This window comes from Euleptes europaea, chromosome 14, assembly GCF_029931775.1.
Source record: "Euleptes europaea isolate rEulEur1 chromosome 14, rEulEur1.hap1, whole genome shotgun sequence".
NCBI lineage: Eukaryota > Metazoa > Chordata > Lepidosauria > Squamata > Sphaerodactylidae > Euleptes > Euleptes europaea.
In genome coordinates, this window is record NC_079325.1 from 35006280 (window position 1) to 35027213 (window position 20934).

Genomic DNA, 20934 nt, shown 5'->3' on the forward strand with positions numbered 1-20934 from the left:
TTCAGTCTTTCAGAGATGAATATAGTATGTTCTTAAATCTTAATCTTCACCCTACTGGAGTCGTACATTCAGCATGCAGAGACAGATGGAAAACATTGCTATGATAGTTGCTGCTTTGCAGGTGGTGAGAATGGCTGACCCAGGGCAACCTGAGAATCAAAAATTGAGCATCCTGATCAGATCTGCTTGGCCACAGGGGTGACTTTCTTTTCTACTGCTAGTTAAAGCTGCAGTTGATCCATAGTGGAAGAATTGTGGGTTCATGAACCAGTCAATGGTTTGTCCAAGTATACATTGTATTTGGGAGGAATGAATTTTTGGCCAGTTCAGATTTCCAACATTTTGGCTTAATCTTTGGCAGAGCAACTCCTTATGAGTGTTGGAAGCCTGCTTCTGCCTAGGGAATGAACTCTGGGGGACTGCTTGAGATTCAGACCTTTTCCTCATTCATATTTTGCAGGGTTTGGTTTTGTGTGTGTTGGCTGTTGTGGCAGCGCAGCCCTCTGCCTTCAGATTTCTGAGTCACACTGGTACGCACATGCCAAGTTTCCCCATAGCTTTCAAGCATCGGTTTTCTACAGCCATATTAGACTTCTCTTGAGAGGATCCAAGGAGTTTGCATGAAGACCTCAGGGAGCTTTTCCACATGGTTTTCTCCATTTCTGGCCCCATACTGCTTCAGTTCATCTTCTAATTTTTGCATGCATTTTTATGCCTTTAGTTTATGCTTTTGTTTTGTAACCCCCACTTTTCTCTTTTGCATTTCTTTTGAGACCACTTTTACCCCAATCTTTTTCTGGAAGCTGATTTTGAGTTGCCCTTTTCCTTGTGCATACTTTTTCCATTGGGCTTTCTTTCTCCCGCCCACTCCTACCCACCTCCAGCCCACTTTTTGGTGACTGGACTGTCCTCATCGTCAAACTGCTCCCTTTCCTCCCCTTCCCTGAAGACAAGTTTTTTTTTTTTTAAAGGCGCTAAGTCATTGATATATCAATGTCCTTGTAATGATAGTTTAAGCAGGTGCTCTGAATTCTCAGCTTTTCGTTTTTTTAAAAAGCAGGTCTCTAGTGCCTTCTCTCATAGAGAGATGCCTTTTTATATCTGTGAGGGAAGGTGATAGAGACTTACCGTACTTTAAAAAAAATGAAACCTGTGAATTCAGAGAACCAGCTTAAACTATCATTACAACTGTTTATTGACAGTTTAGTGCCTTTTTAAAAAAAAGCAGCCATTATATCAATATATTGATAGGAGCATGTGCAATAAATTAAAAAGGGGTGCTGCTGTGATGACAGCAACCTCCCTTGAAAACCCTGATATTTAAGGCATGTGTGGAAGAATATAACCTGGCTTCACAACTGGGGAAATGCAGAGGGAGAACAGATGCAAACCGATTCCAGTGCTTGTGGATCGACTCCCAAGAATATCGGGAATAAGTCAAGCGTGCGGAAAAGCCCAGGTACTCTGAGCTGGCAGTTGGTGTCTCATTTGCAAGGGAAATGCAGTTTATTCGGTTGCCCCAGCCCCTTTGTGCCTGTCTGACTTTTCTGCCTATTTTGCAACTATCTCTGGTTCCTGTTGTGTACTTAAGGCCCTCTGCTTCATGCTTTCTTCCACCCATATTTTCCTTTTTAAGTCTTCCCCACTTTTGCAGAGTGTCATCTCTGTCACTAGCATTGTTTAAAGATCAGCATTTCAACCTGAAACCGTGCTTAATGACTCCAGGGAGTAAGTCAGGATAAGAAATGGAAGATTGCAAGTATCTCCTTAGAGGCTGGGGGTGGGGTGAACGAGACTGCAGTGCTGAGATGCCCTACTTGGGCTGAAGTGGGGGGAAAGGCAGGAAGTGATTGTCATGTGGTGAGCTTAACTATAATACTAGTGCAAACAAAATCCTGTATGATGTGATTATATAGCAGAGGCAAGCTGTGACTTAACATGACAGCTATAAGGGCAGTGTGCATTTAAAAACACCTACTAATGATTGTCTTTTCTGTTTTTTGAAGGATTCTGCCGAGAGTCATCATCTGAGCATGATCCACCTTCTGGTAAGTATTACAATGTTTTTCCTTCTCTGTCCCAACAATTCATTTTTTAAATTTCATTTAATGCTTTTATTTCTGCCATTCGTCCAAGGAGACTAAAGTAATTTACAGGCAGCCCCGTCCAACAGTAAATCAGGCGAAGAGAGAGGAGACGCAGGAACATGCAGTGAGCATCATGAGGATTTGAACCTGGATCTCCTTGGCCTTTGTGAGATACTCTGTTGCCTGTGTTTCACAGAGTTGTTTGGGAACACACATTTTAATGGTCATCTTTTGCAGGAGTGATTTAAATGATGCCACTTTCCTTGGTTCCAAAGAAATCCATAGAATTGCTTTTCCCTGCTTTGCCCTGAAGGTGGAATGCTGCCATTTTAAATACTTTTGTTTTCTTTGTCAAAAGCAGCCTGTTTGTCTCTGCCTTGCTGATACAGTATCAGGACCATATCAGCACCTGTGATGGCCTCCTTAGCCGGATCATTGGAATTAGGTTGTCATTAGTTTAGCAAAAATGTACATGTACATAATTGAAAAGCTTAGGGAAAGCATAAGTGAATACAACCTCTTGCACTCCTATATTTAGTAACAGCTGCACACCAGAGTGTTGCCGCATCTGGAGCCTTCAAAGTCAACTGCTCTGTCACAGGTTCAGGCTAAGTTCATTTCTGTTAGAAGGACCTCTAGCTACCCCTTCGATTAGCATAAGCAGGGACAAGGCCAGTCAAAGGTCAGGAGTAGTTCAAACCAGGGCAACCTTTTCCTCCCCTGCAGTGTTTCCAAATAGCCCCAATCCTGCAGTGCTGGCCAAACTTTTCTTCTCCATCGTGTTTACTATACAGTTGTAAAACTCAAAGGCCGAGGCCAGGCATGACCCAAGGGGAAGCTGGAAATGGAGCACTGAAGAAGAATAGGTAGCATTGTTACTTAAAACAGGAGAAATAATTGATTTATGTTATGGTACCCAATTAGGCTGTAAAGTAGGAAACTCTTAAAGAAACCCCGTGGCTTCACGGCCACTCTTGGCTCAGCAAAGAGGAGGCACCCCAATAAAGGTCATCAGCTCTGCAAGCTAAATTATTAATTCCTTTCATGCCACTCAGGCCTTGTAAACAGTACATAATACAAGAAAACAATTGACGCTGTTCACTTATAGGCCGGAGAAGAGGTCAAAGGGGAAGAAGCTAGGCTGGCAACAGCTGGTCTTCAGAGTTCAGCAGACTTTTGTTCTGCTCTTTTACGGCAGACCTGTTTCCAAAATTTTTGGCAGGCTCTAAAATCTTTTACTTTTTGCATCTAAAGACTTGGAACGATAGCTGGACTGTCTTGTGTCGTTGGATAGCTTGTGTGTTGGCACTGCACAATATGCAGGCTCCTTGTGAACAGTGTGTGGGTTTTGTTTAAAGCATAGCTAGGAGGAAGGCTATGTGTGTGTCTGGCCGTCACATCTGCTGCTGCCATAAGAGAATGCATGTTTAAAAAATCTCGCGTAGAGCCAATTTGGCTCCTGCTTGAACGTGGCCTGGGAAATGTGTGCCTCTCTGTTCTCTTATAAGGGAGAATTTCCGTTTTCTTCAGGGAGTTTATATAGCATTGGAATGATTCTTGCTAAATTATTCCAGATGCTTTCAGGTGTGTGTTACAGTTCCAAGTGGCTTGTTCTTTTGAGGGATCAGTTCTGTTCAACTTGTTTGTGGCAGAAACTGTTCCTACCATCTGGCAGCATCCTCAGGCAGCTGACCCTTTTCTGCCAAACAGCAGCAGGTAACTTCTGCATGACCATCTGCTGACTGCTTACTGGGACTTCTTTGAAAGACAACAGTGTAACTTCAATTAAAATTTGGGCTTGTGTGCTTGGGCATTCCCTGAAAATAAACTATTGTGGCTAGAACAGGTGCTTGCCGAGAATCTCAGTGCATCTTGAATCTCTAAGTAAGCTGCCTTGAGCCAAGGGGAAAGGCAGGATATAAATATTTAAATAAATGTCAGTGATTTATGTGGCCTGTATATTTGTGCACCTAGGAGTCCTTGTCTTAAGATACATAGTTGAGAGAGAGAGAGAGAGAGATCCAAGAGTACATCAAATTTGGAGCTACTTTCAGACTTTTGCCCATATTGGGTTGGCTTCATAATAATTCATCAAAGCCTGTCCTAAGTTATGTGGTTTACAGGATTACCATAAAGAAGAGGAGACCAGAGGTCAAAGACCGCTGCTGTAACCTGCCTGTGGGCTTTAGCTAGGAGGGAGGAACAGCAATTTAGCTAGTCACTGGCAGAGGCTTCCTGGCCACAACAGATGCTAAGCTGTGTAACAGCTGCCAGAGGTGGATTCTTCAATGTAATTTAGCAACAACCACCAGGAGTGTTCTGGTCCTCATAATTTATTCGTAGCCATGGGCAGCAATTTAAAAACATTCTGGAGATGAGGGTGCCTCTCCTGCCACACTTGGCTAACTTAGTTTTTAGTCCCAGTATACATTTGGTATTTGCAGTGGAAAAGCCTGAAGTTGCACCTGCAATTTGCAGCAATGCTGTGTGCTCTCCTTTTTGCCTTACACATGTTATGTCCGTTTGATGAACTACTTCATTGTAATGATTCTGGAATTAGGCCTCTGCTTTTAAAGAGAAAGCTATTTGTAAACTACTTTTTCATCCTCTTGAAAGGTACCTCTTCAGCTAAATAGAAGTGCAAAGAGCCCAGTGCAGTTGCATGAGTTCCCCTCTTTCACAAATGTTATCTTGGCCTCTCTCAAGACTATCTGGGAACTTCCAAGGGCATTGAAACAGGCTTCCTTCTGGTAAGGCAAGCCATTCTCCAACAAGTGGTGGATTGTGGTGGATTGCTCTAAGGAGGGAAGCTGCTTTTCTGCACAGTTGTGTTCTCCTGTTTGTTGGAATTAGAACTTCCTCCTGGAAGGGTCTTTTAAAGGCGGTGCCAGGCCTGCAGGGATCTGTCTTTATTGCTTACCAGTTATGTGACTGGCAAAGCCTAGAGTTGAGGGATACTATACAGATTTTAAGACATGGCTACTTGCATGAGATAGCTATGTGTTTTATATCCGCTGAAGCAAAGTCTTTGTGTCAGCAATCATATGGGCCACAAAGGAATATAAAAATTATAACATTAGCAGAATATAAATCTTTAGTGAGATGTCGGTGCTAAAACAAGAGGAAAATGTTGCAAATAACTTTTAAAGGAATATTAAGGGAAAGCTGGAACTTTGGCAAAATCTGACCAGCATGAGAACTTCTCATTGGCAGTGTAAGAACCTGGCTGTCCTTTTGGGGTCTGGCTAGACTAAGCCAGCTAGAGAGCACATCTGATTTTCTGATAGGTATTTGTAAACCTTTGTATACTGGGAAAAGTTGTTGTGACACGTTCCAGCATATTAACAATGTGAGAATGGAGATAAGAAGAGGGCAAACTCAGTAGATGAGAGTTCCAAGCAATTTCCTTGAGCCAGGGTAGAAAGCATTTTGAGAGAGGCTGAAAGCTGTCTTTTAGAATAGCAGTCACTCCCTTGAGGTGACTAACCCTGAAATTTATCAGTTTTTTCAGAATTTGGGATAATATTTTAAAAGTGCTTTGAGTCAGGAAACAATATGTGCGCCTGTGTTCAGGCATGTGGTCTTACAGTAAGGAGGAAAGAAAAAGCTTGAATATGTGAAACCTAGAAAGGCTCAATCAAATAAAGTTAATATTTTGAATGAAGCTTTCAAGCCTTTAATAGTCGTTCTGATAAGGAGATTCTCTAGATTCTTTGAGAAGCTGTTTCACGTTAGAGTATGGATTGGGTAAGTAATATTGCATGCAAGGGACTGCTGAGCCACTTAAACTCTTCTCTTCCTTTCCCTCCTAGCTACAGATGTTGAGCAGATGAACGTTTCTTCTCCTGTGCTTCCCTTGAATTCTGGCAGTAAGTATCCCTTTTCTCTCATCTGGGAGAATTAACTTGCCTGTGTGCGTCTGTCCTTTTTGAGTGCTGCAGAAATCAAATGCAACTTGTGCAGGGATGCAGCAAGAAATGCCATTTGTCAGCAAGTTCCAATGTGGAAATGCTTGTGGGTGGATCCTTCCCACAACTCTTAGATTCGGGAGCATAGTGCTCCTGTTAATTAGTTTTTGAAATTCTGATCTAACGGGGGACTCTCAAGTCTCCCTCTAGTGGCAACTAGTGTATCAAAAGATTTTACAGAAGCAGGCCACTAGGTGGCAGGCAACCTTGTCAGAAAGTGTGGTTGGCTACTGAAAGGCTGAAGGACTTAAAACCAAAGGATCCTGTATCTTTGTCTACTTGGGCAAGTTACGAGTTTTTTCAGGCATGGTGGAACATAATATCCTCTGAAAAGATACTACTTATTCAGTGTGTGCTCAAGCCTCACCAAGATATGTCCCTGGATGGCATATCTTAGTGAGGCTTGAACACACTCTGAGCGTTGTTAGAGGCGTCCGATTTCCTCATGAAAACAGAGGAGAGCAGAAGAAGAAATTGATGGAAGCTTTGTGTGAGGAGAGAATTTTCACTCAAAATCTACCCAGACAAGCAGATTGGCGGGAATTTCACAATTTACGCTTTGTGGGTGTTTGCTTGCTGCAGTGAACTTACAGCTCTTGGAATGATTTCTCATCCTTGACATGAAGGTTGCTGATGTGGAGAAGCTGATCAGGGAAAAGTTGTATGTAGATGAGACTTTCAAGGATCTGCAAGAGATGTCTTGCTCACATGGTGTCTTCTGCTATCAGGGAGAATGAGGGTCTCTAGAAAAGAAGAGCACCAGGCTGAGGAGGGGGAAATTATCTGAAGAAGGGATCTGTTTCTCATATGCCAACTTGATAGCTCTCTCAGGATACCTCTGGAGGGTTTGATAGTGAGAGTCTTGAGCCTTAGGAGCACAGATATGTCTGTGGTAGGTGTTATGGCTACATGGTGCCTGCCTAGGGCAAAGGTTGTGGATGCTGCCTAGGTGGGCTTGTAGACAGTCTGTGCGTGGGGAGGGAAGTAAAGAAGTGTTGGGGGGGAAGTTTAGGTTTCCAGGCAAGAGGTTAAAGTCCAGGGGGGTAGTGGTAGTAGTATTTTCAGCAATGCTAGGTGATCCTTGTGTAGGGCAAGCGAGTCAGGTGGACATCAGGGCTCTCAGTGTATAAATGACAGTGGTCTTGGGAGGGTTTAAGTTTAAGCACTGGTGATTATTCTAAGACAGGGGTGGGAGACCTTTTTTCTGCCAAGGGCCATCTGGATATTTATAACAGCATTCGTGGGCCGTACAAAATTATCAACTCAAAAATTAGCCTGCTATATTTGGTCAAGAGGCATGACCAAAGACGGCTCCGAGTGTCTGCCACAGAGAGTGACTCGTTTTTGAGATCTGCTGTCCCCAGCTGGACCCAAGAGATTCAGGCAGGGCATCATCCCTCTGAGCGAGAGATCTGCCAGGACCCATGAAGGGCCAGACCAAATGATTTTGCGGGCCTTATACGGCCCCCGGGCCTGACCCCCACCCCTGTTCTAAGACAAGCTGCCCCTGTACAAATGGGGAGGTGCTGTGGCTCAGTGGTAGAGTATCTGCTTGGCATACAGAAGGTCCCAGGTTCAATCCCCGGCATCTCCAGTTAAAGGGACTAGGCAAGTAGGTGATGTGAAAGACCTCTGCCTGAGACCCTGGAGAGCCACTGCTGGTCTGAGTAGACAATACTGACTTTGATGTCCCAAGGGTCCGGTTCAGTATAAAGCAGCTTCCTGTGTTCAAATGAGATGGCCAGTACTTTTTTTTTAAAAAAAATAAAAAATTTATTTTTTTCAAATTCATTCATATTCAATTACATTTGTCCATTAACCAATTATATAACAGCATTTTCTTATCATATCTAATATATGTTTCTTTAACTTCCCCTCTCCCCTCTTCTGTCTCTTTATTGTCACTATTACTCTCTTTGTATTTATTGTCTAATTCTTTATAACAAATCACTCATATCTACTTCAACAAGTCTGAATTAGATCAAAATATATCCCTTAATATCACAATTAAATTCATTCATACAGTATTTTGTCCATGCCTCCCATTCTGTCACAAATTCAATTTCTTCTTTTTGATTTATTAATGCTGTAAGTTTTGCCATTTCAGCTAGTTCCATCGTTTTTTCTATCCACTCAGTCTTATTGGGTGTCTCAGTCATTTTCCATCTCTTAGCATATACCAACCTAGCGCGCTGTAGTGGCATACATCAAAAACGATCTCTGAGTCACTATGGTATCCGGTATTATACTTAACAGCATCATCTCCGGTGTTTTGGGGATGTTTTGTTGTAATATCAACCTTAATTCATTGTAAATCATATCCCAAAAGTTCTTTGCCTTCTCACATAGCCACCAAATATGGTGAAAAGAACCCATTTCTTCTTGACATTTCCAACAATTTGGTGACATATTTCCATACATTTTGGCTAATTGCTTTGGTGTTAAATACTATCTATAGATCATTTTATATATATTCTCTCAGTGATTGTGAGCGCATATGTTTCATATCTTTTGACCAGAGTCTTTCCCATTTATGCATATGAATATCATGTCCCAAGGTTTGTGCCCAAGTTATCATCGTTGGTTTAACAAGATCTTGTTCCGTATATAAAGTCAATAACATCTTATACATTTTTGATATTAAATGTTCATTATTGTCTAACAACATTCGTTGAAAAAGTGATTTATCTTTAATAAAACCCAATTCATATCTTGTATAAATACAGATTGTATTTGATGATATTGAAACCAAATGATATATTCCTTCAATTCTCCATATTCTTTTAGGGCACATTTATTATCCTTCCATACCAGTAAATCTTGATAGATAAAAAATTGTGCTGGTCTCAGTGTCAACATCTCTTGCATAGAGATCCATAGTGGTGTTCTGGGTTCAAAAGATGTTTATATTTTAGCCAAATTTTAATTAATGAAGATTTAACAATATGATGCTGAAAGGCCTTATGAATTTTTAATTTATCATAGCCTTCCAAATCCAAAAGTCTATTGTTTTTTAATTGTATCCAGTCTTTTAGCCATACTAATGCTGATGCTTCCGCATAAAGTCTGAAATTTGGTAAAGCAAATCCTCCTCTTTCTTTGGAGTCAACCAAGTATTTGTAGGCAATTCTAGACTTTTTCCCTTGCCATATAAAATTGAGCAAATCTTTTCTCCAAATATCAAAATATTTAGAATGTTCCACTATTGGTAAATTCTGGAATAGAAAAAGTAGCCTTGGTAAAATATTCATTTGAGTTACTGAAATATGGCCCAGTAATGAAATGTTTTTATTGGACCAAATTATCATATCTCTTTTAACAGATTCCCAAAGTTTCACATAGTTATTCTCCAGTAAATCTTTGTTTTTATTTGTAATCCAGGTACCTAAGTATTTAACCTTATTTGTCTTTTCCCAGCCTGTAGTATCCAAAAAGTCTTTTTGTTCTTCTTTTGAAAGATTTTTAAGTAAAGTATGAGTCTTATCTTGATTTATCTTAAAGCCAGAAACTTCACCATATTGCTTCAATAATTCCAATAAATGATTCACGGATTGATTCGGATCAGACAAAATGAGCAATAAATCATCTGCAAAGGCTCTCCATTTATTGGTTCTTGTAGGTCATCCGGGCTGTGTGACCGTGGTGTTGGTATTTTCCTTCCTGACGTTTCGCCAGCAGCTGTGGCAGGCATCTTCAGAGGAGTAACACTGAAGGACAGTGTCTCTCAGTGTCAAGTGTGTAGGAAGAGTAATATATAGTCAGAAAGGGGTTGAGTTTGAGCTGAATCATTGTCCTGCAAAAAGTATCAAAGGTAATGTGCTAATCATTGTACTGTAAGTATCAAGATAATGTGCTGTTTGTAGGTTATGTTTTTTCAAAAGTTTCTCCATCCTAACCTACAAACAGTGTTTAAACCCACCAAGAAAATACAACAGATGCTATGATCAGCAAAAGACAAAAGAGACCCCCTCACCTCTGCAGGAGTATATTGTATACCCTGCAGTTGTGGACAAGTTTACATCGGGAGCACAAAATGCAGCATACAAACAAGGATAAAAGAACATGAAAGATACTGCAGACTTGGCCAACCTGAGAAATCAGCAGTGGCTGAACATGGACTGACACAAACAGGACACAGGGTCTTATTCCAAGACACTGAAAGACTGGACAATTCTACCAACTTTGGTTCTTGTAGGTTATCCGGGCTGTGTAACCGTGGTCTTGGTATTTTCTTTCCTGACGTTTCGCCAGCAGCTGTGGCAGGCATCTTCAGAGGAGTAACACTGAAGGACAGTGTTACTCTGAAGGACACTGAGAGACACTGTCCTTCAGTGTTACTCCTCTGAAGATGCCTGCCACAGCTGCTGGCGAAACGCCAGGAAAGAAAATACCAAGACCACGGTTACACAGCCCGGATAACCTACAAGAACCAATGAACTCTGACCGTGAAAGCCTTCGACAATTCTACCAACTATTTTGTCAGATTACACAGAGATGCCATTGAAATTCATAAACATCAGCACAACTTTAACTGAAAAGAAGAGAGTTTAAGAATGAATAAGGCTTGGCTTCCTGTCCTGAAAACCTCCATACCAACAAAGACTACAGTCCACAATAGCCATGCAGATTAGCCTTGGATTTCATACATTAACAGATCACTTCAGGATACAATGGTTCCATACTAACATACCACACCCTCACTAGCACATTATCTTGATACTTACAGGACAATGATTACACATTACCTTTGATACTTTTTGATTCAGCTCAAACCCAACCCCTTTCTGACTATATATTACTCTTTCTACACACTTGACACGGAGAGACACTGTTCTTCAGTGTTACTCCTCTGAAGATGCCTGCCACAGCTGCTGGCGAAACGTCAGGAAAGAAAATACCAACACCATGGTCACACAGCCCGGATAACCTACAAGAACCAATGAACTCTGACCGTGAAAGTCTTCAACAATATTTTGCTCTCAATTTAAATTCTTGTTTATTGACTTTCAAGCCCTGAATTGCTTCTGTTTCCCGGATCTTACAACATAAGGTTTTCAAGGTTATGAATTGCTTCAAATGATTAGATAAAACTAAAGCATATATTTTGTAATCCACATTTAAAAGCGAGATTGGCTGTAATTAGTCACCTTTTCCATGTCTCTTCCAGTCTTATGAATCAATGATATATAGGCATGTGACCATGTCTCTGGAGCTAACCCTGTGTCCAGAATTGTATTACATACCTGCAAACGAGAGTTTTTCACATTCTCCTTAAATGTCCTGTAAAATAAAGCTGTAATTCCATCTGGGCCTGGTGTTTTATCTATCTTTTGTTTCATTATTGCTTCTTCTATTTCTGCCATTGTAATTGGTGCATCCATAATTTTTTGCTGTTCGGAGAATAATTTATTTACTTTTACATTGCTCAAAAATTTATCCACTTTTTCCCCGGAGATATTATCTTTTTGATATAGTTGCGTATAAAATAGTTCAAATTCTTTCAATATAGCTGTTGTTGTATAAACCGGTCCCTTTGTGGTCTGTATTTTGCTAATTATCTTTTTCTGCATGGAATCTCTTAATTGACTTGCCAGCAGCTTACCAGGTCGATTTGCATGCTCAAAATATCTGTTTTGCAGTTTTCATATTTTTGTTCATTTCTTCCATAGTCACCAAATTTAGCTGGTGTTTGACTACCTTAATTTTTGTCTCTATTTGTCTCCTCTGAGCTTCATGTATTTCCAAAATTAATTTCTGTTGCAAATTTTGTAGTTCCCAAAGTATGTCATTTGTTTGCTGCAGTTGTTTTTTCTTCCATGCCGTGTTCTTCTGAATCATGTATCCTCTTAGCACCGCCTTAAAAGCATCCCATACAATGTTCAAACTGGTTTCTCCATTCATATTGATCCGAAAATAGTCCTCAACAATATCCTGTATTTCTTTTCTTATTTTTCCATCTCTCAGTAACCTATCATTAAGTCTCCATCTGAATGCTTGTCTATTATACCACTCAAAGGCAACCGGGTTATGATCTGAAAACGTCCTCGGGATTATTTGCACCTTTCTCAATTGGGTAAAAACAGATTTACTCGCCCATATCATATCTATTCTGGAGTGTGAATTATGTCTAGCAGAATAAAAAGTATATTCCTTTGCTGTAGTAATCATTGTCCTCCAAATGTCTTGTATATGAAATTCCTCGGATAATTGTGAAAAATGTTTTGGTAAACAACTTTCTCGTTCCTCCTTCGCAGTTGATTTCTTGTCTAATATACTGTCTATAACTCCATTGAAGTCTCCCATCAACAGTAGTTGTTCTTCTACATTTTGCAATAAAATATCATACAGTTGCTTATAGAATTGAGCTTTCCCCTCATTTGGGGCATATATCCCTGCAATTAGTATTTTTTGTCCACCTATTTTAACTCTTACCAACAAAATTCTGCCCTCTTCATCTTTATAAACCAGTTCTGGAGCAAACCTAGCATGGGCATAAATCACAAGTCCTTTGGTTTTAGTTTTAGCTGAAGAAATAAAAGATTGTCCCAAAGTCTTCCTCTCCAAGTATTTTTTATCTTTTCTCGAAATATGTGTTTTCTGTAAGCATATTAGTGAATATTTTTGTTTTTGTAAAAATTTAAAAATCCGTCCCCTTTTCACCTTCTCATTCAGACCGTTAACATTCCACGATATAGCTTTAGCCATTTATCAGAATTTTAATTATATAGTCTTATACTCCACCCACTGCTCCTTTGGTTGCATCCTCCTCTTCTTCTTGACTTGAATCATGTTTCTGATCTGGTGTGTATCCTGCAAGATCTTTCTTGTATTTTCTCAGAAATTTTCCAACGTCGTCTTTTGTGGTAATTTTATATTTCACATCTTTGTAGGTGAATGCCAACCCTTGTGGTAGCAACCACCTATATTTGACACCGCTTTTTCTTAGAGATGTTGCAAATTCTTTGAAAATACCTCTTTTTGCCATCAAGTGTCTTGGGATATCCTTCAAGAGTATCAATGCATTGCCTGCCAACACTTTTGGGTCTTGATAGTGCTGTTGCATTATTACATCTTTCATCCTAATATCATAAAAGGATATCATGACATCTCTTGCTTTTGCTCTTTTCATGTTAGGTGGTAAAGGAATCCTGTAGATTCTCTTGATGGTGTGATCTAAGTCTTGTTCTCCAATGCTTAACAGTTCAGCCAAAATCTTAATCAGTGATTCTCTTAATCACAATCCTCCGATACGTTTCACAGGCGTAGATTAGATTCTCTGGCTTTCAAATCCATCATAGCAAATTGGTCTTTTGTAGATTCTTCTTGATTCTGCAACAATTCCAGTTGTTTATTGTGTATATCCACTTTCTTCTTGACTTCTTTATGGTCTTCCGCCATCTTCTTCACCGAGGCATCCATGGTCTTCATATCAGCTTGTAATGAGGTAACCTGGGTTTTAGTTTCTTTTACCTCTTTTACTATCTCAGCAAACATTTCAGTTACCGTATATACCCGTGTATAAGCCGACCCGCGTATAAGCCGAGGTGCCTAATTTTTCCTCAAAAATGGGGAAAAATTAGCCACCCGCGTATAAGCCGAGGGTCGGCTTATAACCCCTCCCCCCCCAGCAGGCTTACTTGTTGCGCAGGCAGGCGGCGGCAGGGCCCCCCCGCGGCCCAGGAGGCCCCACAGGCTGCTCCTAGGCCTCTCCAGGCCCGGCGAAGGTGGCAGCCCCCCCGAGGCCCAGGAGGCCCCCCCAGGGTGCTCCTGGCCTAGGGGAGGCATGCGCGCCCAGTGGGGACGACGGCGCGGCCCTGCAGTGGCTGCAGGAGGCCCTCCCAGGCTGGTGCTGGTCGGGAGGAGCCGGGCGTGCCCGGCGGTGATGGTGCTGCGGCCCTGCAGCAGCTGCAGGAGGCCCTCCCAGGCCGGAAGGAGCCGGGCGCGCCCGGCAGAGGCGGCGGTGCGGCCCTGCAGAAGCCGCAGGAGGCCCTTCTAGGCCGGGGGGAACCATGCGCGCCCGGCAGGGGCTGCGGCGCGGCCCTGCAGCAGCCGCAGGAGACCCTCCCAGGCCGGTGCGGCCGGGAGGAGCCGGGCGTGCCCGGCAGTGATGGCGGCGCGGCCCTGCAACGGCTGCAGGAGGCCCCCCCAGGGCGCTCCTGGCCGGGGGGAACCGTGCGGGCCCGGCGGCAATGGCAGCGGCGGTAAGTTCCCCCCTCCCTCCCCGTATTGACCCGCGTATAAGCCGAGGCCGGCTTTTCAGCCCTTTTTTTGGGCTGAAAAACTCGGCTTATACGCGAGTATATACAGTAGTTGAGTCATTTGCTTCTCCTGCTGTTTGGACATATGCTCCATTTGCTGCTTAGACATTTGTCCATCTGTTTAGTGAAGGTATCAGTCTGTTTGGCCAAAAGTTCTTGCATTTTCTTATCTTGCTTCTCCGTCATGGTATCAGAAGGTTTTGATGTCGCAGGAGTATGAAATGAGCCTGAGCGCTGCCGTGGAATAGACATGAAATCCCGCAAAAAGCCTCAGTTTTTTGGCAAGCTCCAAACCATTAGTCCTTGAGAGGTTAAATGTTAGTATACTTCCCCAGCCATTTCACTATAGTAAAAGTTTAATTTGCCCTCCATATAGTTTTTAAATCAAGTTTAAAAATTTTAAAATTCCATCGAGTTTAGAGTCGCTCTGGGTCGGCTTCTAGGCAGGAAGTAGGAAGTGCCGTAGACGTTCTGCCGTCCTCTCTATGGTAAGTCGGATACGTTTACCGATTGCACCATCTGACGTACTTCCGGTCCTTCGGCGTCGCTTCGCAGCCTGTCGTCTCTGCCTTGCCTGGAATCTCTCTCTCTTTGCCTTGCCGCGCAGTAGAAAATTCAGCTATTCGGGGGCCATTGCTGGAGGTGGGAATTTCCTCCTTCTCTCCCAAGGAGTTCGGCTTTGCTATTGGGTACCGGTATGTCAATTTTCAGTCCCGTTGTTTAGTCTATCTTCCAATAGCTTTAATAAGCTCCCTGCCGGTCTAATTCAAAGTTTTTGTACAGTCTTATGCAGTCATTCTCAGAGTCGGGAGGTCAGGAAGCAATACTCATTCTTTAAAAGTTTGTTTGTTTATAGTTCCAATGTAAACCAAGAGATTCTTATTACTCACTCGGATTTCGGAGGGTGAGGCTTTTGTTCCCTTAATTAGTTGCTTTGATGGTGTTGGGTAAGGGAGAGCAAGGCCTGATTCCGAATACAACGTCTGCGGCGATCTAAATCCTCTCAGCCATCGCGGGACAGCATCTGAGCGTCCGGGAGTCTTAAAAAAGCACTCTCGAAGGAATCAGGAGTCAGCACCGCTCTTCACTGGCTGCAGAAAAATTCCTGATTCCCGTTCCACTTTTTAGGGACGGGCAGGGGTCAATAAATGCCCCTATTTTAGACGTATTTTGGTCCTTCACTGGGAGCTCCCAGTGAGGCAATTCACCTCGGTCAGCGTCCTTACCGGAAGTCGAGATGGCCAGTACTTGAGCCAAAATGGAATGAGACTGCTATTGTTCAATATCAAACTAACTCTTGTGGAGAAAACTGACAGGAGCTGGGGAGCATCTGGCTCAGGCAAACTAATCCTTAATAGCCAATGGCTTTATCTGATCCAGAGGTCTAAATGGGGGCAGGAAATAACAGCCATTTAAGGGAACCAAAGGAGAGTCAGTGTGGTGTAGTAGTTAAGGTATCAGACTAGGGCCTGGGAAACCCAGGTTCAGATGCCCACTTGCGCTATGGAAACTTGCTGGGTGACGTTGGGCCAGTCGCACAGTCTCAGCCTCGACCCTGGGTAATATTTGGATGGGAGACCTCCAAGGAATACCAGTATCCTGACGGGGAGGCAGGCAATGGCAAACCACCTCCAAAGGTCTCTTGCCTTGAAAACCCTCCAGCGTTGCTATAAGTCAGCTGTGACTTGATGGCAAAAAAGGAGGGGGGTAACCAAGGGGTGTCATATTGGGCAATGTGCACACTGAGGGTACTTGGAGAAAAACACAGCATTGTATGCAAATGCTAAAAACCTCTGAACTATGATGGGGGAGTGGGAGGTCAGATTTCTTCAGGCTACTCAAAAATAAATAATGGAAGCTCAAAATATATCCTGGAGATTAGGAAAGATATCACCAAATCTAAGAGGATGTTTGCATTGCTTAATAAACCAGATAAGACCAGAAAGCTTCATTAGAAAAAGTAGAGGTTTTGCCCAAATGAACAAGGGAGAGCGTAGATGTAAGTTGATAGAAAAGTGAGAGAGAATATGGCAAGTGAAGTGAGAGGGAATATGGCAAGTATATTTCTAAATACATGAAGTCAATAAGCATTTCTGTAAATACATCAGAAACAGGAAACTTTTCTGGGAGGCTGTTAGTATCTTGATGACAAAGGGGGAGGGGGAGACTGCTGAAGGAAACAAGGAGATTCCTGTTAAATAAAGAATTCTCTGTGTTGCTGTTTGCAAATCTGGTTTAGTGGGAGCATTGCTTCTTTATTCCACAGATCCCCCTGAGGGGTTATTAACATATTGGAATACAAATTTCTTCCCACTGCACCATTTTTTTTCTTTGTCTCTTTGCTCTAATTGGTATGGCCCTTCGTTTTCTTCTTGCCCTACTAACAAAAATATGCAACTTGTCCAAAAGACTGGACAGTAGTTAGTGTTGATGCCAGTTTTTAAAAAGGGATCCAGAGGGTATCAAAAAAAATTACAGCTCAGTTAGTCTAACGTCATGGCTTCTGTAAAAAGGAAATAGTTCTTTAAACAATGAGTGATTAAAATGTGTAATTTGCTGCTGGAGAATGTAGTGATGGCCACAGGCATAAAAAGCTTTAAAAGGGGTATTTGATAGATCCATGGAGTATCAGTGGCTACTAGCCATGGCAACTAAAGGGAACCACCACATTCAGAGGCAGTAAACCCCTGAATACCAGTCCCAGGAGGCAATATCAGGGAAAACCTTTGGCCTCTATGTCCTCAAGTTGAATCTCCAGAGGAACTGATCGGCCACTGTGTGAGACAGGATGCTGGACTAGATGGACAACTGGTCTGATCCATCAGGGTGGCTCTTATGTTCTTGTCTAAGCAAATCTTCACATCCAACAAAAATGTTCTTGGATACTTGGTTTGAGAACAATTCCAAGAATACCTGATTCAAGAACAAGGATCAGTTCTGGAAACCTAGGAACTGGTTGGCCACTGTGTGAGGCAGATCTTGGACTAGATGGACCACCAGTCTAATCCAGCAAAAATCTTTTTCTGTTCTTAAGAGGTCAGCAGGTGGATAAAGCGAATAGAGACTTTTCTCCCGCTCCCATAACGTAGAATTCACAGTAGCTCCAGAGAGACAAAAGGGAAGGGCTTATTCACTTGAAGAGTAATTGACTTGTTGAATTCATAGCCACAGGATGTAGTAACACTAGTTTAGTTGGCTTTGAAAGGGCATTGAACAAATTCATGGAGGATATCTCTGTCAATGGCTGCTTAGCCCCAGGGACTAAATAGATCCTCCATGGTCAGAGGCACTAACTTTCTGAATAACAGTATTGGGGGGGGGACTACCCACTGGAGGCTTTAGTCTCCATTGCCTGCTTGTAGGCCTTTCAGGTTCTTTTGGTTGGCTATGTGAAATGGAATACTGACGTAGACAGGCCATTGGTCTGATCCAGCAATGCTTCTTTCACATTCCTATACACTGTCTAAAATATTGTGCCATAACTAATTAAATGTGATGATGGATACTAGCTTAGACAGCTTTGTGAAGAAAGTGAGAAACCCATTCCTCCATGTTCGCTTATGAGTTTCCCTAGGGGCTGCGCATACTGTTCAGTCAACGTTTGGTCTGATCCCACAGGATATTTTTGACTATGTGAACATAAGTAGCCACATCTAAACTGCATTTTTATCTCATCCTGAAGGTTATAGTACTATGCATATGATGGGTAGTAAAACTGTTTGTTCTCCCAAAGTGGCCATAACTGACAAATTGGATACCATTAACAAAAGTCACTTGAACTACTGTTATCACCTGACCATCCCAGGTATGGGATTAGATCTAACACCTGATCTCTGCACTTAGTTGCTCATAAGAGGGGTGACATTACCAGTGGTCAGATCTCTCCTTCCTTATCCTAGTGTTACCAACCATTACCTCTTCTGCATTTCTGGATTCAGCTACCTGCTAGGACCAAGAGCATAGAGAGCAAGAAAAACAAATAACTTTCTTGTCTGAACCCCACCCTCTATTGTTGGAGGACTTCCATGTAGCCAGCTGTTCCCCTAGATTATCACAGGGCTTTTCTTGAGACCCTTTTCTGCAGTTATGAGCACACTCCTTCCTTCCTGTTAAGTTAGGACTTCTGTGATGTTGAATTCCTAGAATCCACTTGGGAGAGGGGAGAAGTTACCTGGGTTAATCACCTGCCAGAGGCGACACTGTAGCTCTGCACAACCCATACCAGCCAGGCACTGCCCACAACTTGAAATGATATGCACAAATGCACAATCCCCTCAGTTCTGAGGAAGGCAGTTAATCTACCCATTTTTGTTTGAGGGATTCTCTAGGTTTCTTATATGTTAATGTGAAGGTTTTGTTCAAAGGTCAAAATTATGCTAATACCCTGGATCTGAAGATCATTTCCAGTCCTTGGTCAGAGGTGGGATCCCTCAAAACACTCACTAACCATATTTATTTTCCCCTCCTCTTCCTTTCTGTTCTGTGCCAACAGATGTCAGTAATTGCATAGAGTAAAGCAGCAGTAGCCATTCATATCAAAGCTAGAATTTCAGGTGCTTGGAGGTATTGAATATGAAGTATTGTTTGAAGGATAGTTGCCTCTGGATTCTGGTTGTGGGGAGAAAAACAGGTTGCTTTCATCCCCAGCATTTATACTTTCTAGAAACAGGCCTAAGTGCACCCTTGACCTGATCCAGCAGGGCTGCTTGTATGGTTGATATATTAGTAACTCAGGTGCCCTGTTCTGTATATTTTTAATTTTCTGCCTTAATACAAGGGGCTGAAGTGGCATGTGGGTTTTGGCTGTAGCTCACCACGAAGATAATCAAGATTCTTTTATGGGGTGGAGTTAGAGATTGTGAAAGGCTTGGCCATGTTTAGACAAATGTTCTAAGGTTTAGGACGTTTGAACAGATTAACAGATAAGATTTGATGCTGAAGATGTTAGTGTTTCTGTTGCATTCTGCTTTAACTGTTGTCAGAACGTCTGCAACTGGGTGACCCTCTTCACCATGTTGTGTAAAGTCAAAATATAATCAGTTCAGTAGGTTAAAGTATAATTCAAATATTAGCTTTTTTGTGTGCAGTCATTTTGGTAGATGGGTGGCATGTCCTTCAACTAGCTGCTCATACAGTATACCATGAATAAGGCAAATAGGATTTTAATTTGAATTTATTGCCCATACTATCACAAGGACTCCAGGTGGCATGCCAACACAGTGGAGGAGCAGGCATTATGATTGCCATGGAATGGCACCAGAGGAAATATTTCAAGTGAATTGTTCACCAGTCTCTTTCCATCTCTGCCCCTGTTTCATTTAGCAGATTTACTTTATGAGCAGTGGCCACTGCACTGTGAGTATCCCTGCCACTATCTACATCAGGGGTGTCAAACATAAGGCCCGAGGGCCAGATTTGGCCCCTTGAGAGCTCTTATTCAGCCCGTGAGCCAGCCAAGGCAGCCACCCCCCTCAATCTGGGCTGGCGAGGCATGGCCCGGCCCGACCAAGTTACATTTATGTCATATCCGACCCTCATAACAATTGAGTTTGATACCCCTGGTCTACATCCTTGGTGACCGGGAGAGTAGAAGACTTGCAATATTGCCTTTGCTTTCTCTGGGTCTGCTAAACATTTGACAGTGGCTGGGGGAACTCCTGTGTTTGACGCCATCATTGTGGTTATTACAGTGTCTGACCATGAGCACAGTGATTCTCTTAACCAGGCAGGAGGCCCAGATGTCTATGCTTTTGCTGGGGGAAATGGCCATCCGTTGTTGTAGAATCTTGGTGGCTTGAAACTACCATCTCTTGGCTGTTTGGTCCGCAGTTTGCATTCATTGGCCAGAGAGCTGACTGAAACTAAAACCCACCGACAGCAATGAATGTTGATTGCAGCCATTATTTGAACAGAAACATCTCTTCATTCCAGCCAGCTGTGCATTTCTAACTCGTGTCAGATTTCCTTCTCCAGCACATCTGGCAGTATAGGTCGAAAGCACCTGCATTCCCTTGCAGTGAATCTTGCTTTCCTAAGAGAAGTCTGGTTGGACAAGGGGCTTCCACAGGCCAGGAAATAAAGAATCGTTTGCTGCTTTCCCCAGTTGTTGGTGCATCATTAACCAAACGGAATTGTTCCAACTGAGATGCCACAGGCAAATGCACACAGTTAGGTGTGCATTGTACTTTACCCCAGTTCTCAGCATAATGCATATGTTCAGGAGGTGAGAAAATTGTGTGATGCCGATGCAGTTGCATCTCCGAAGCTAAGCGGCTCAGTGAGGGAGGCTGTCTCACAGCCATTTATATCTTATTGGTTGACTTAATATCTGGCTTTTCTTCCATTGGGAAATTCAAACTGGTTACATAAAGAGATTCCCATGAAGTGTCCCACCCTGGCCTGCCTCAGCAAGGTGACAGCATTGTGTGCCCTCCTGCAGTACCTTAATTGTATTCATACATCATACTAAGTTCATTGAAGGACGGTTAGAACACTCATTTAATAATGAGCAAATAAACAGTAGTTTTTTAAAAAAGTACACAAATCCATTGCAAATTGGTTGTTTAACTTAGTTGTGGGGAAATTACACGAGCTAGCAGTGCTTCACTTGGATTTTTTGCT

The 20934-nt window shown here is 42.5% G+C and overlaps 1 protein-coding gene across 1 annotated transcript in view; it reads left to right on the forward strand.

Annotated features, from left to right (window-relative positions):
* Window positions 1-2011: 2011 nt before the first annotated feature.
* NR6A1 (nuclear receptor subfamily 6 group A member 1) overlaps window positions 2012-20934 on the forward strand; it is a 97276-nt gene continuing 78353 nt past the window's right edge. Inside the window, exons 1-2 of the mRNA XM_056860380.1 lie at window positions 2012-2048; window positions 5900-5956. Of these exons, the coding sequence (XP_056716358.1) occupies window positions 5917-5956 (40 nt within the window). The 5' untranslated portion in view covers window positions 2012-2048; window positions 5900-5916. The remainder of the gene's footprint in view (window positions 2049-5899; window positions 5957-20934) is intronic.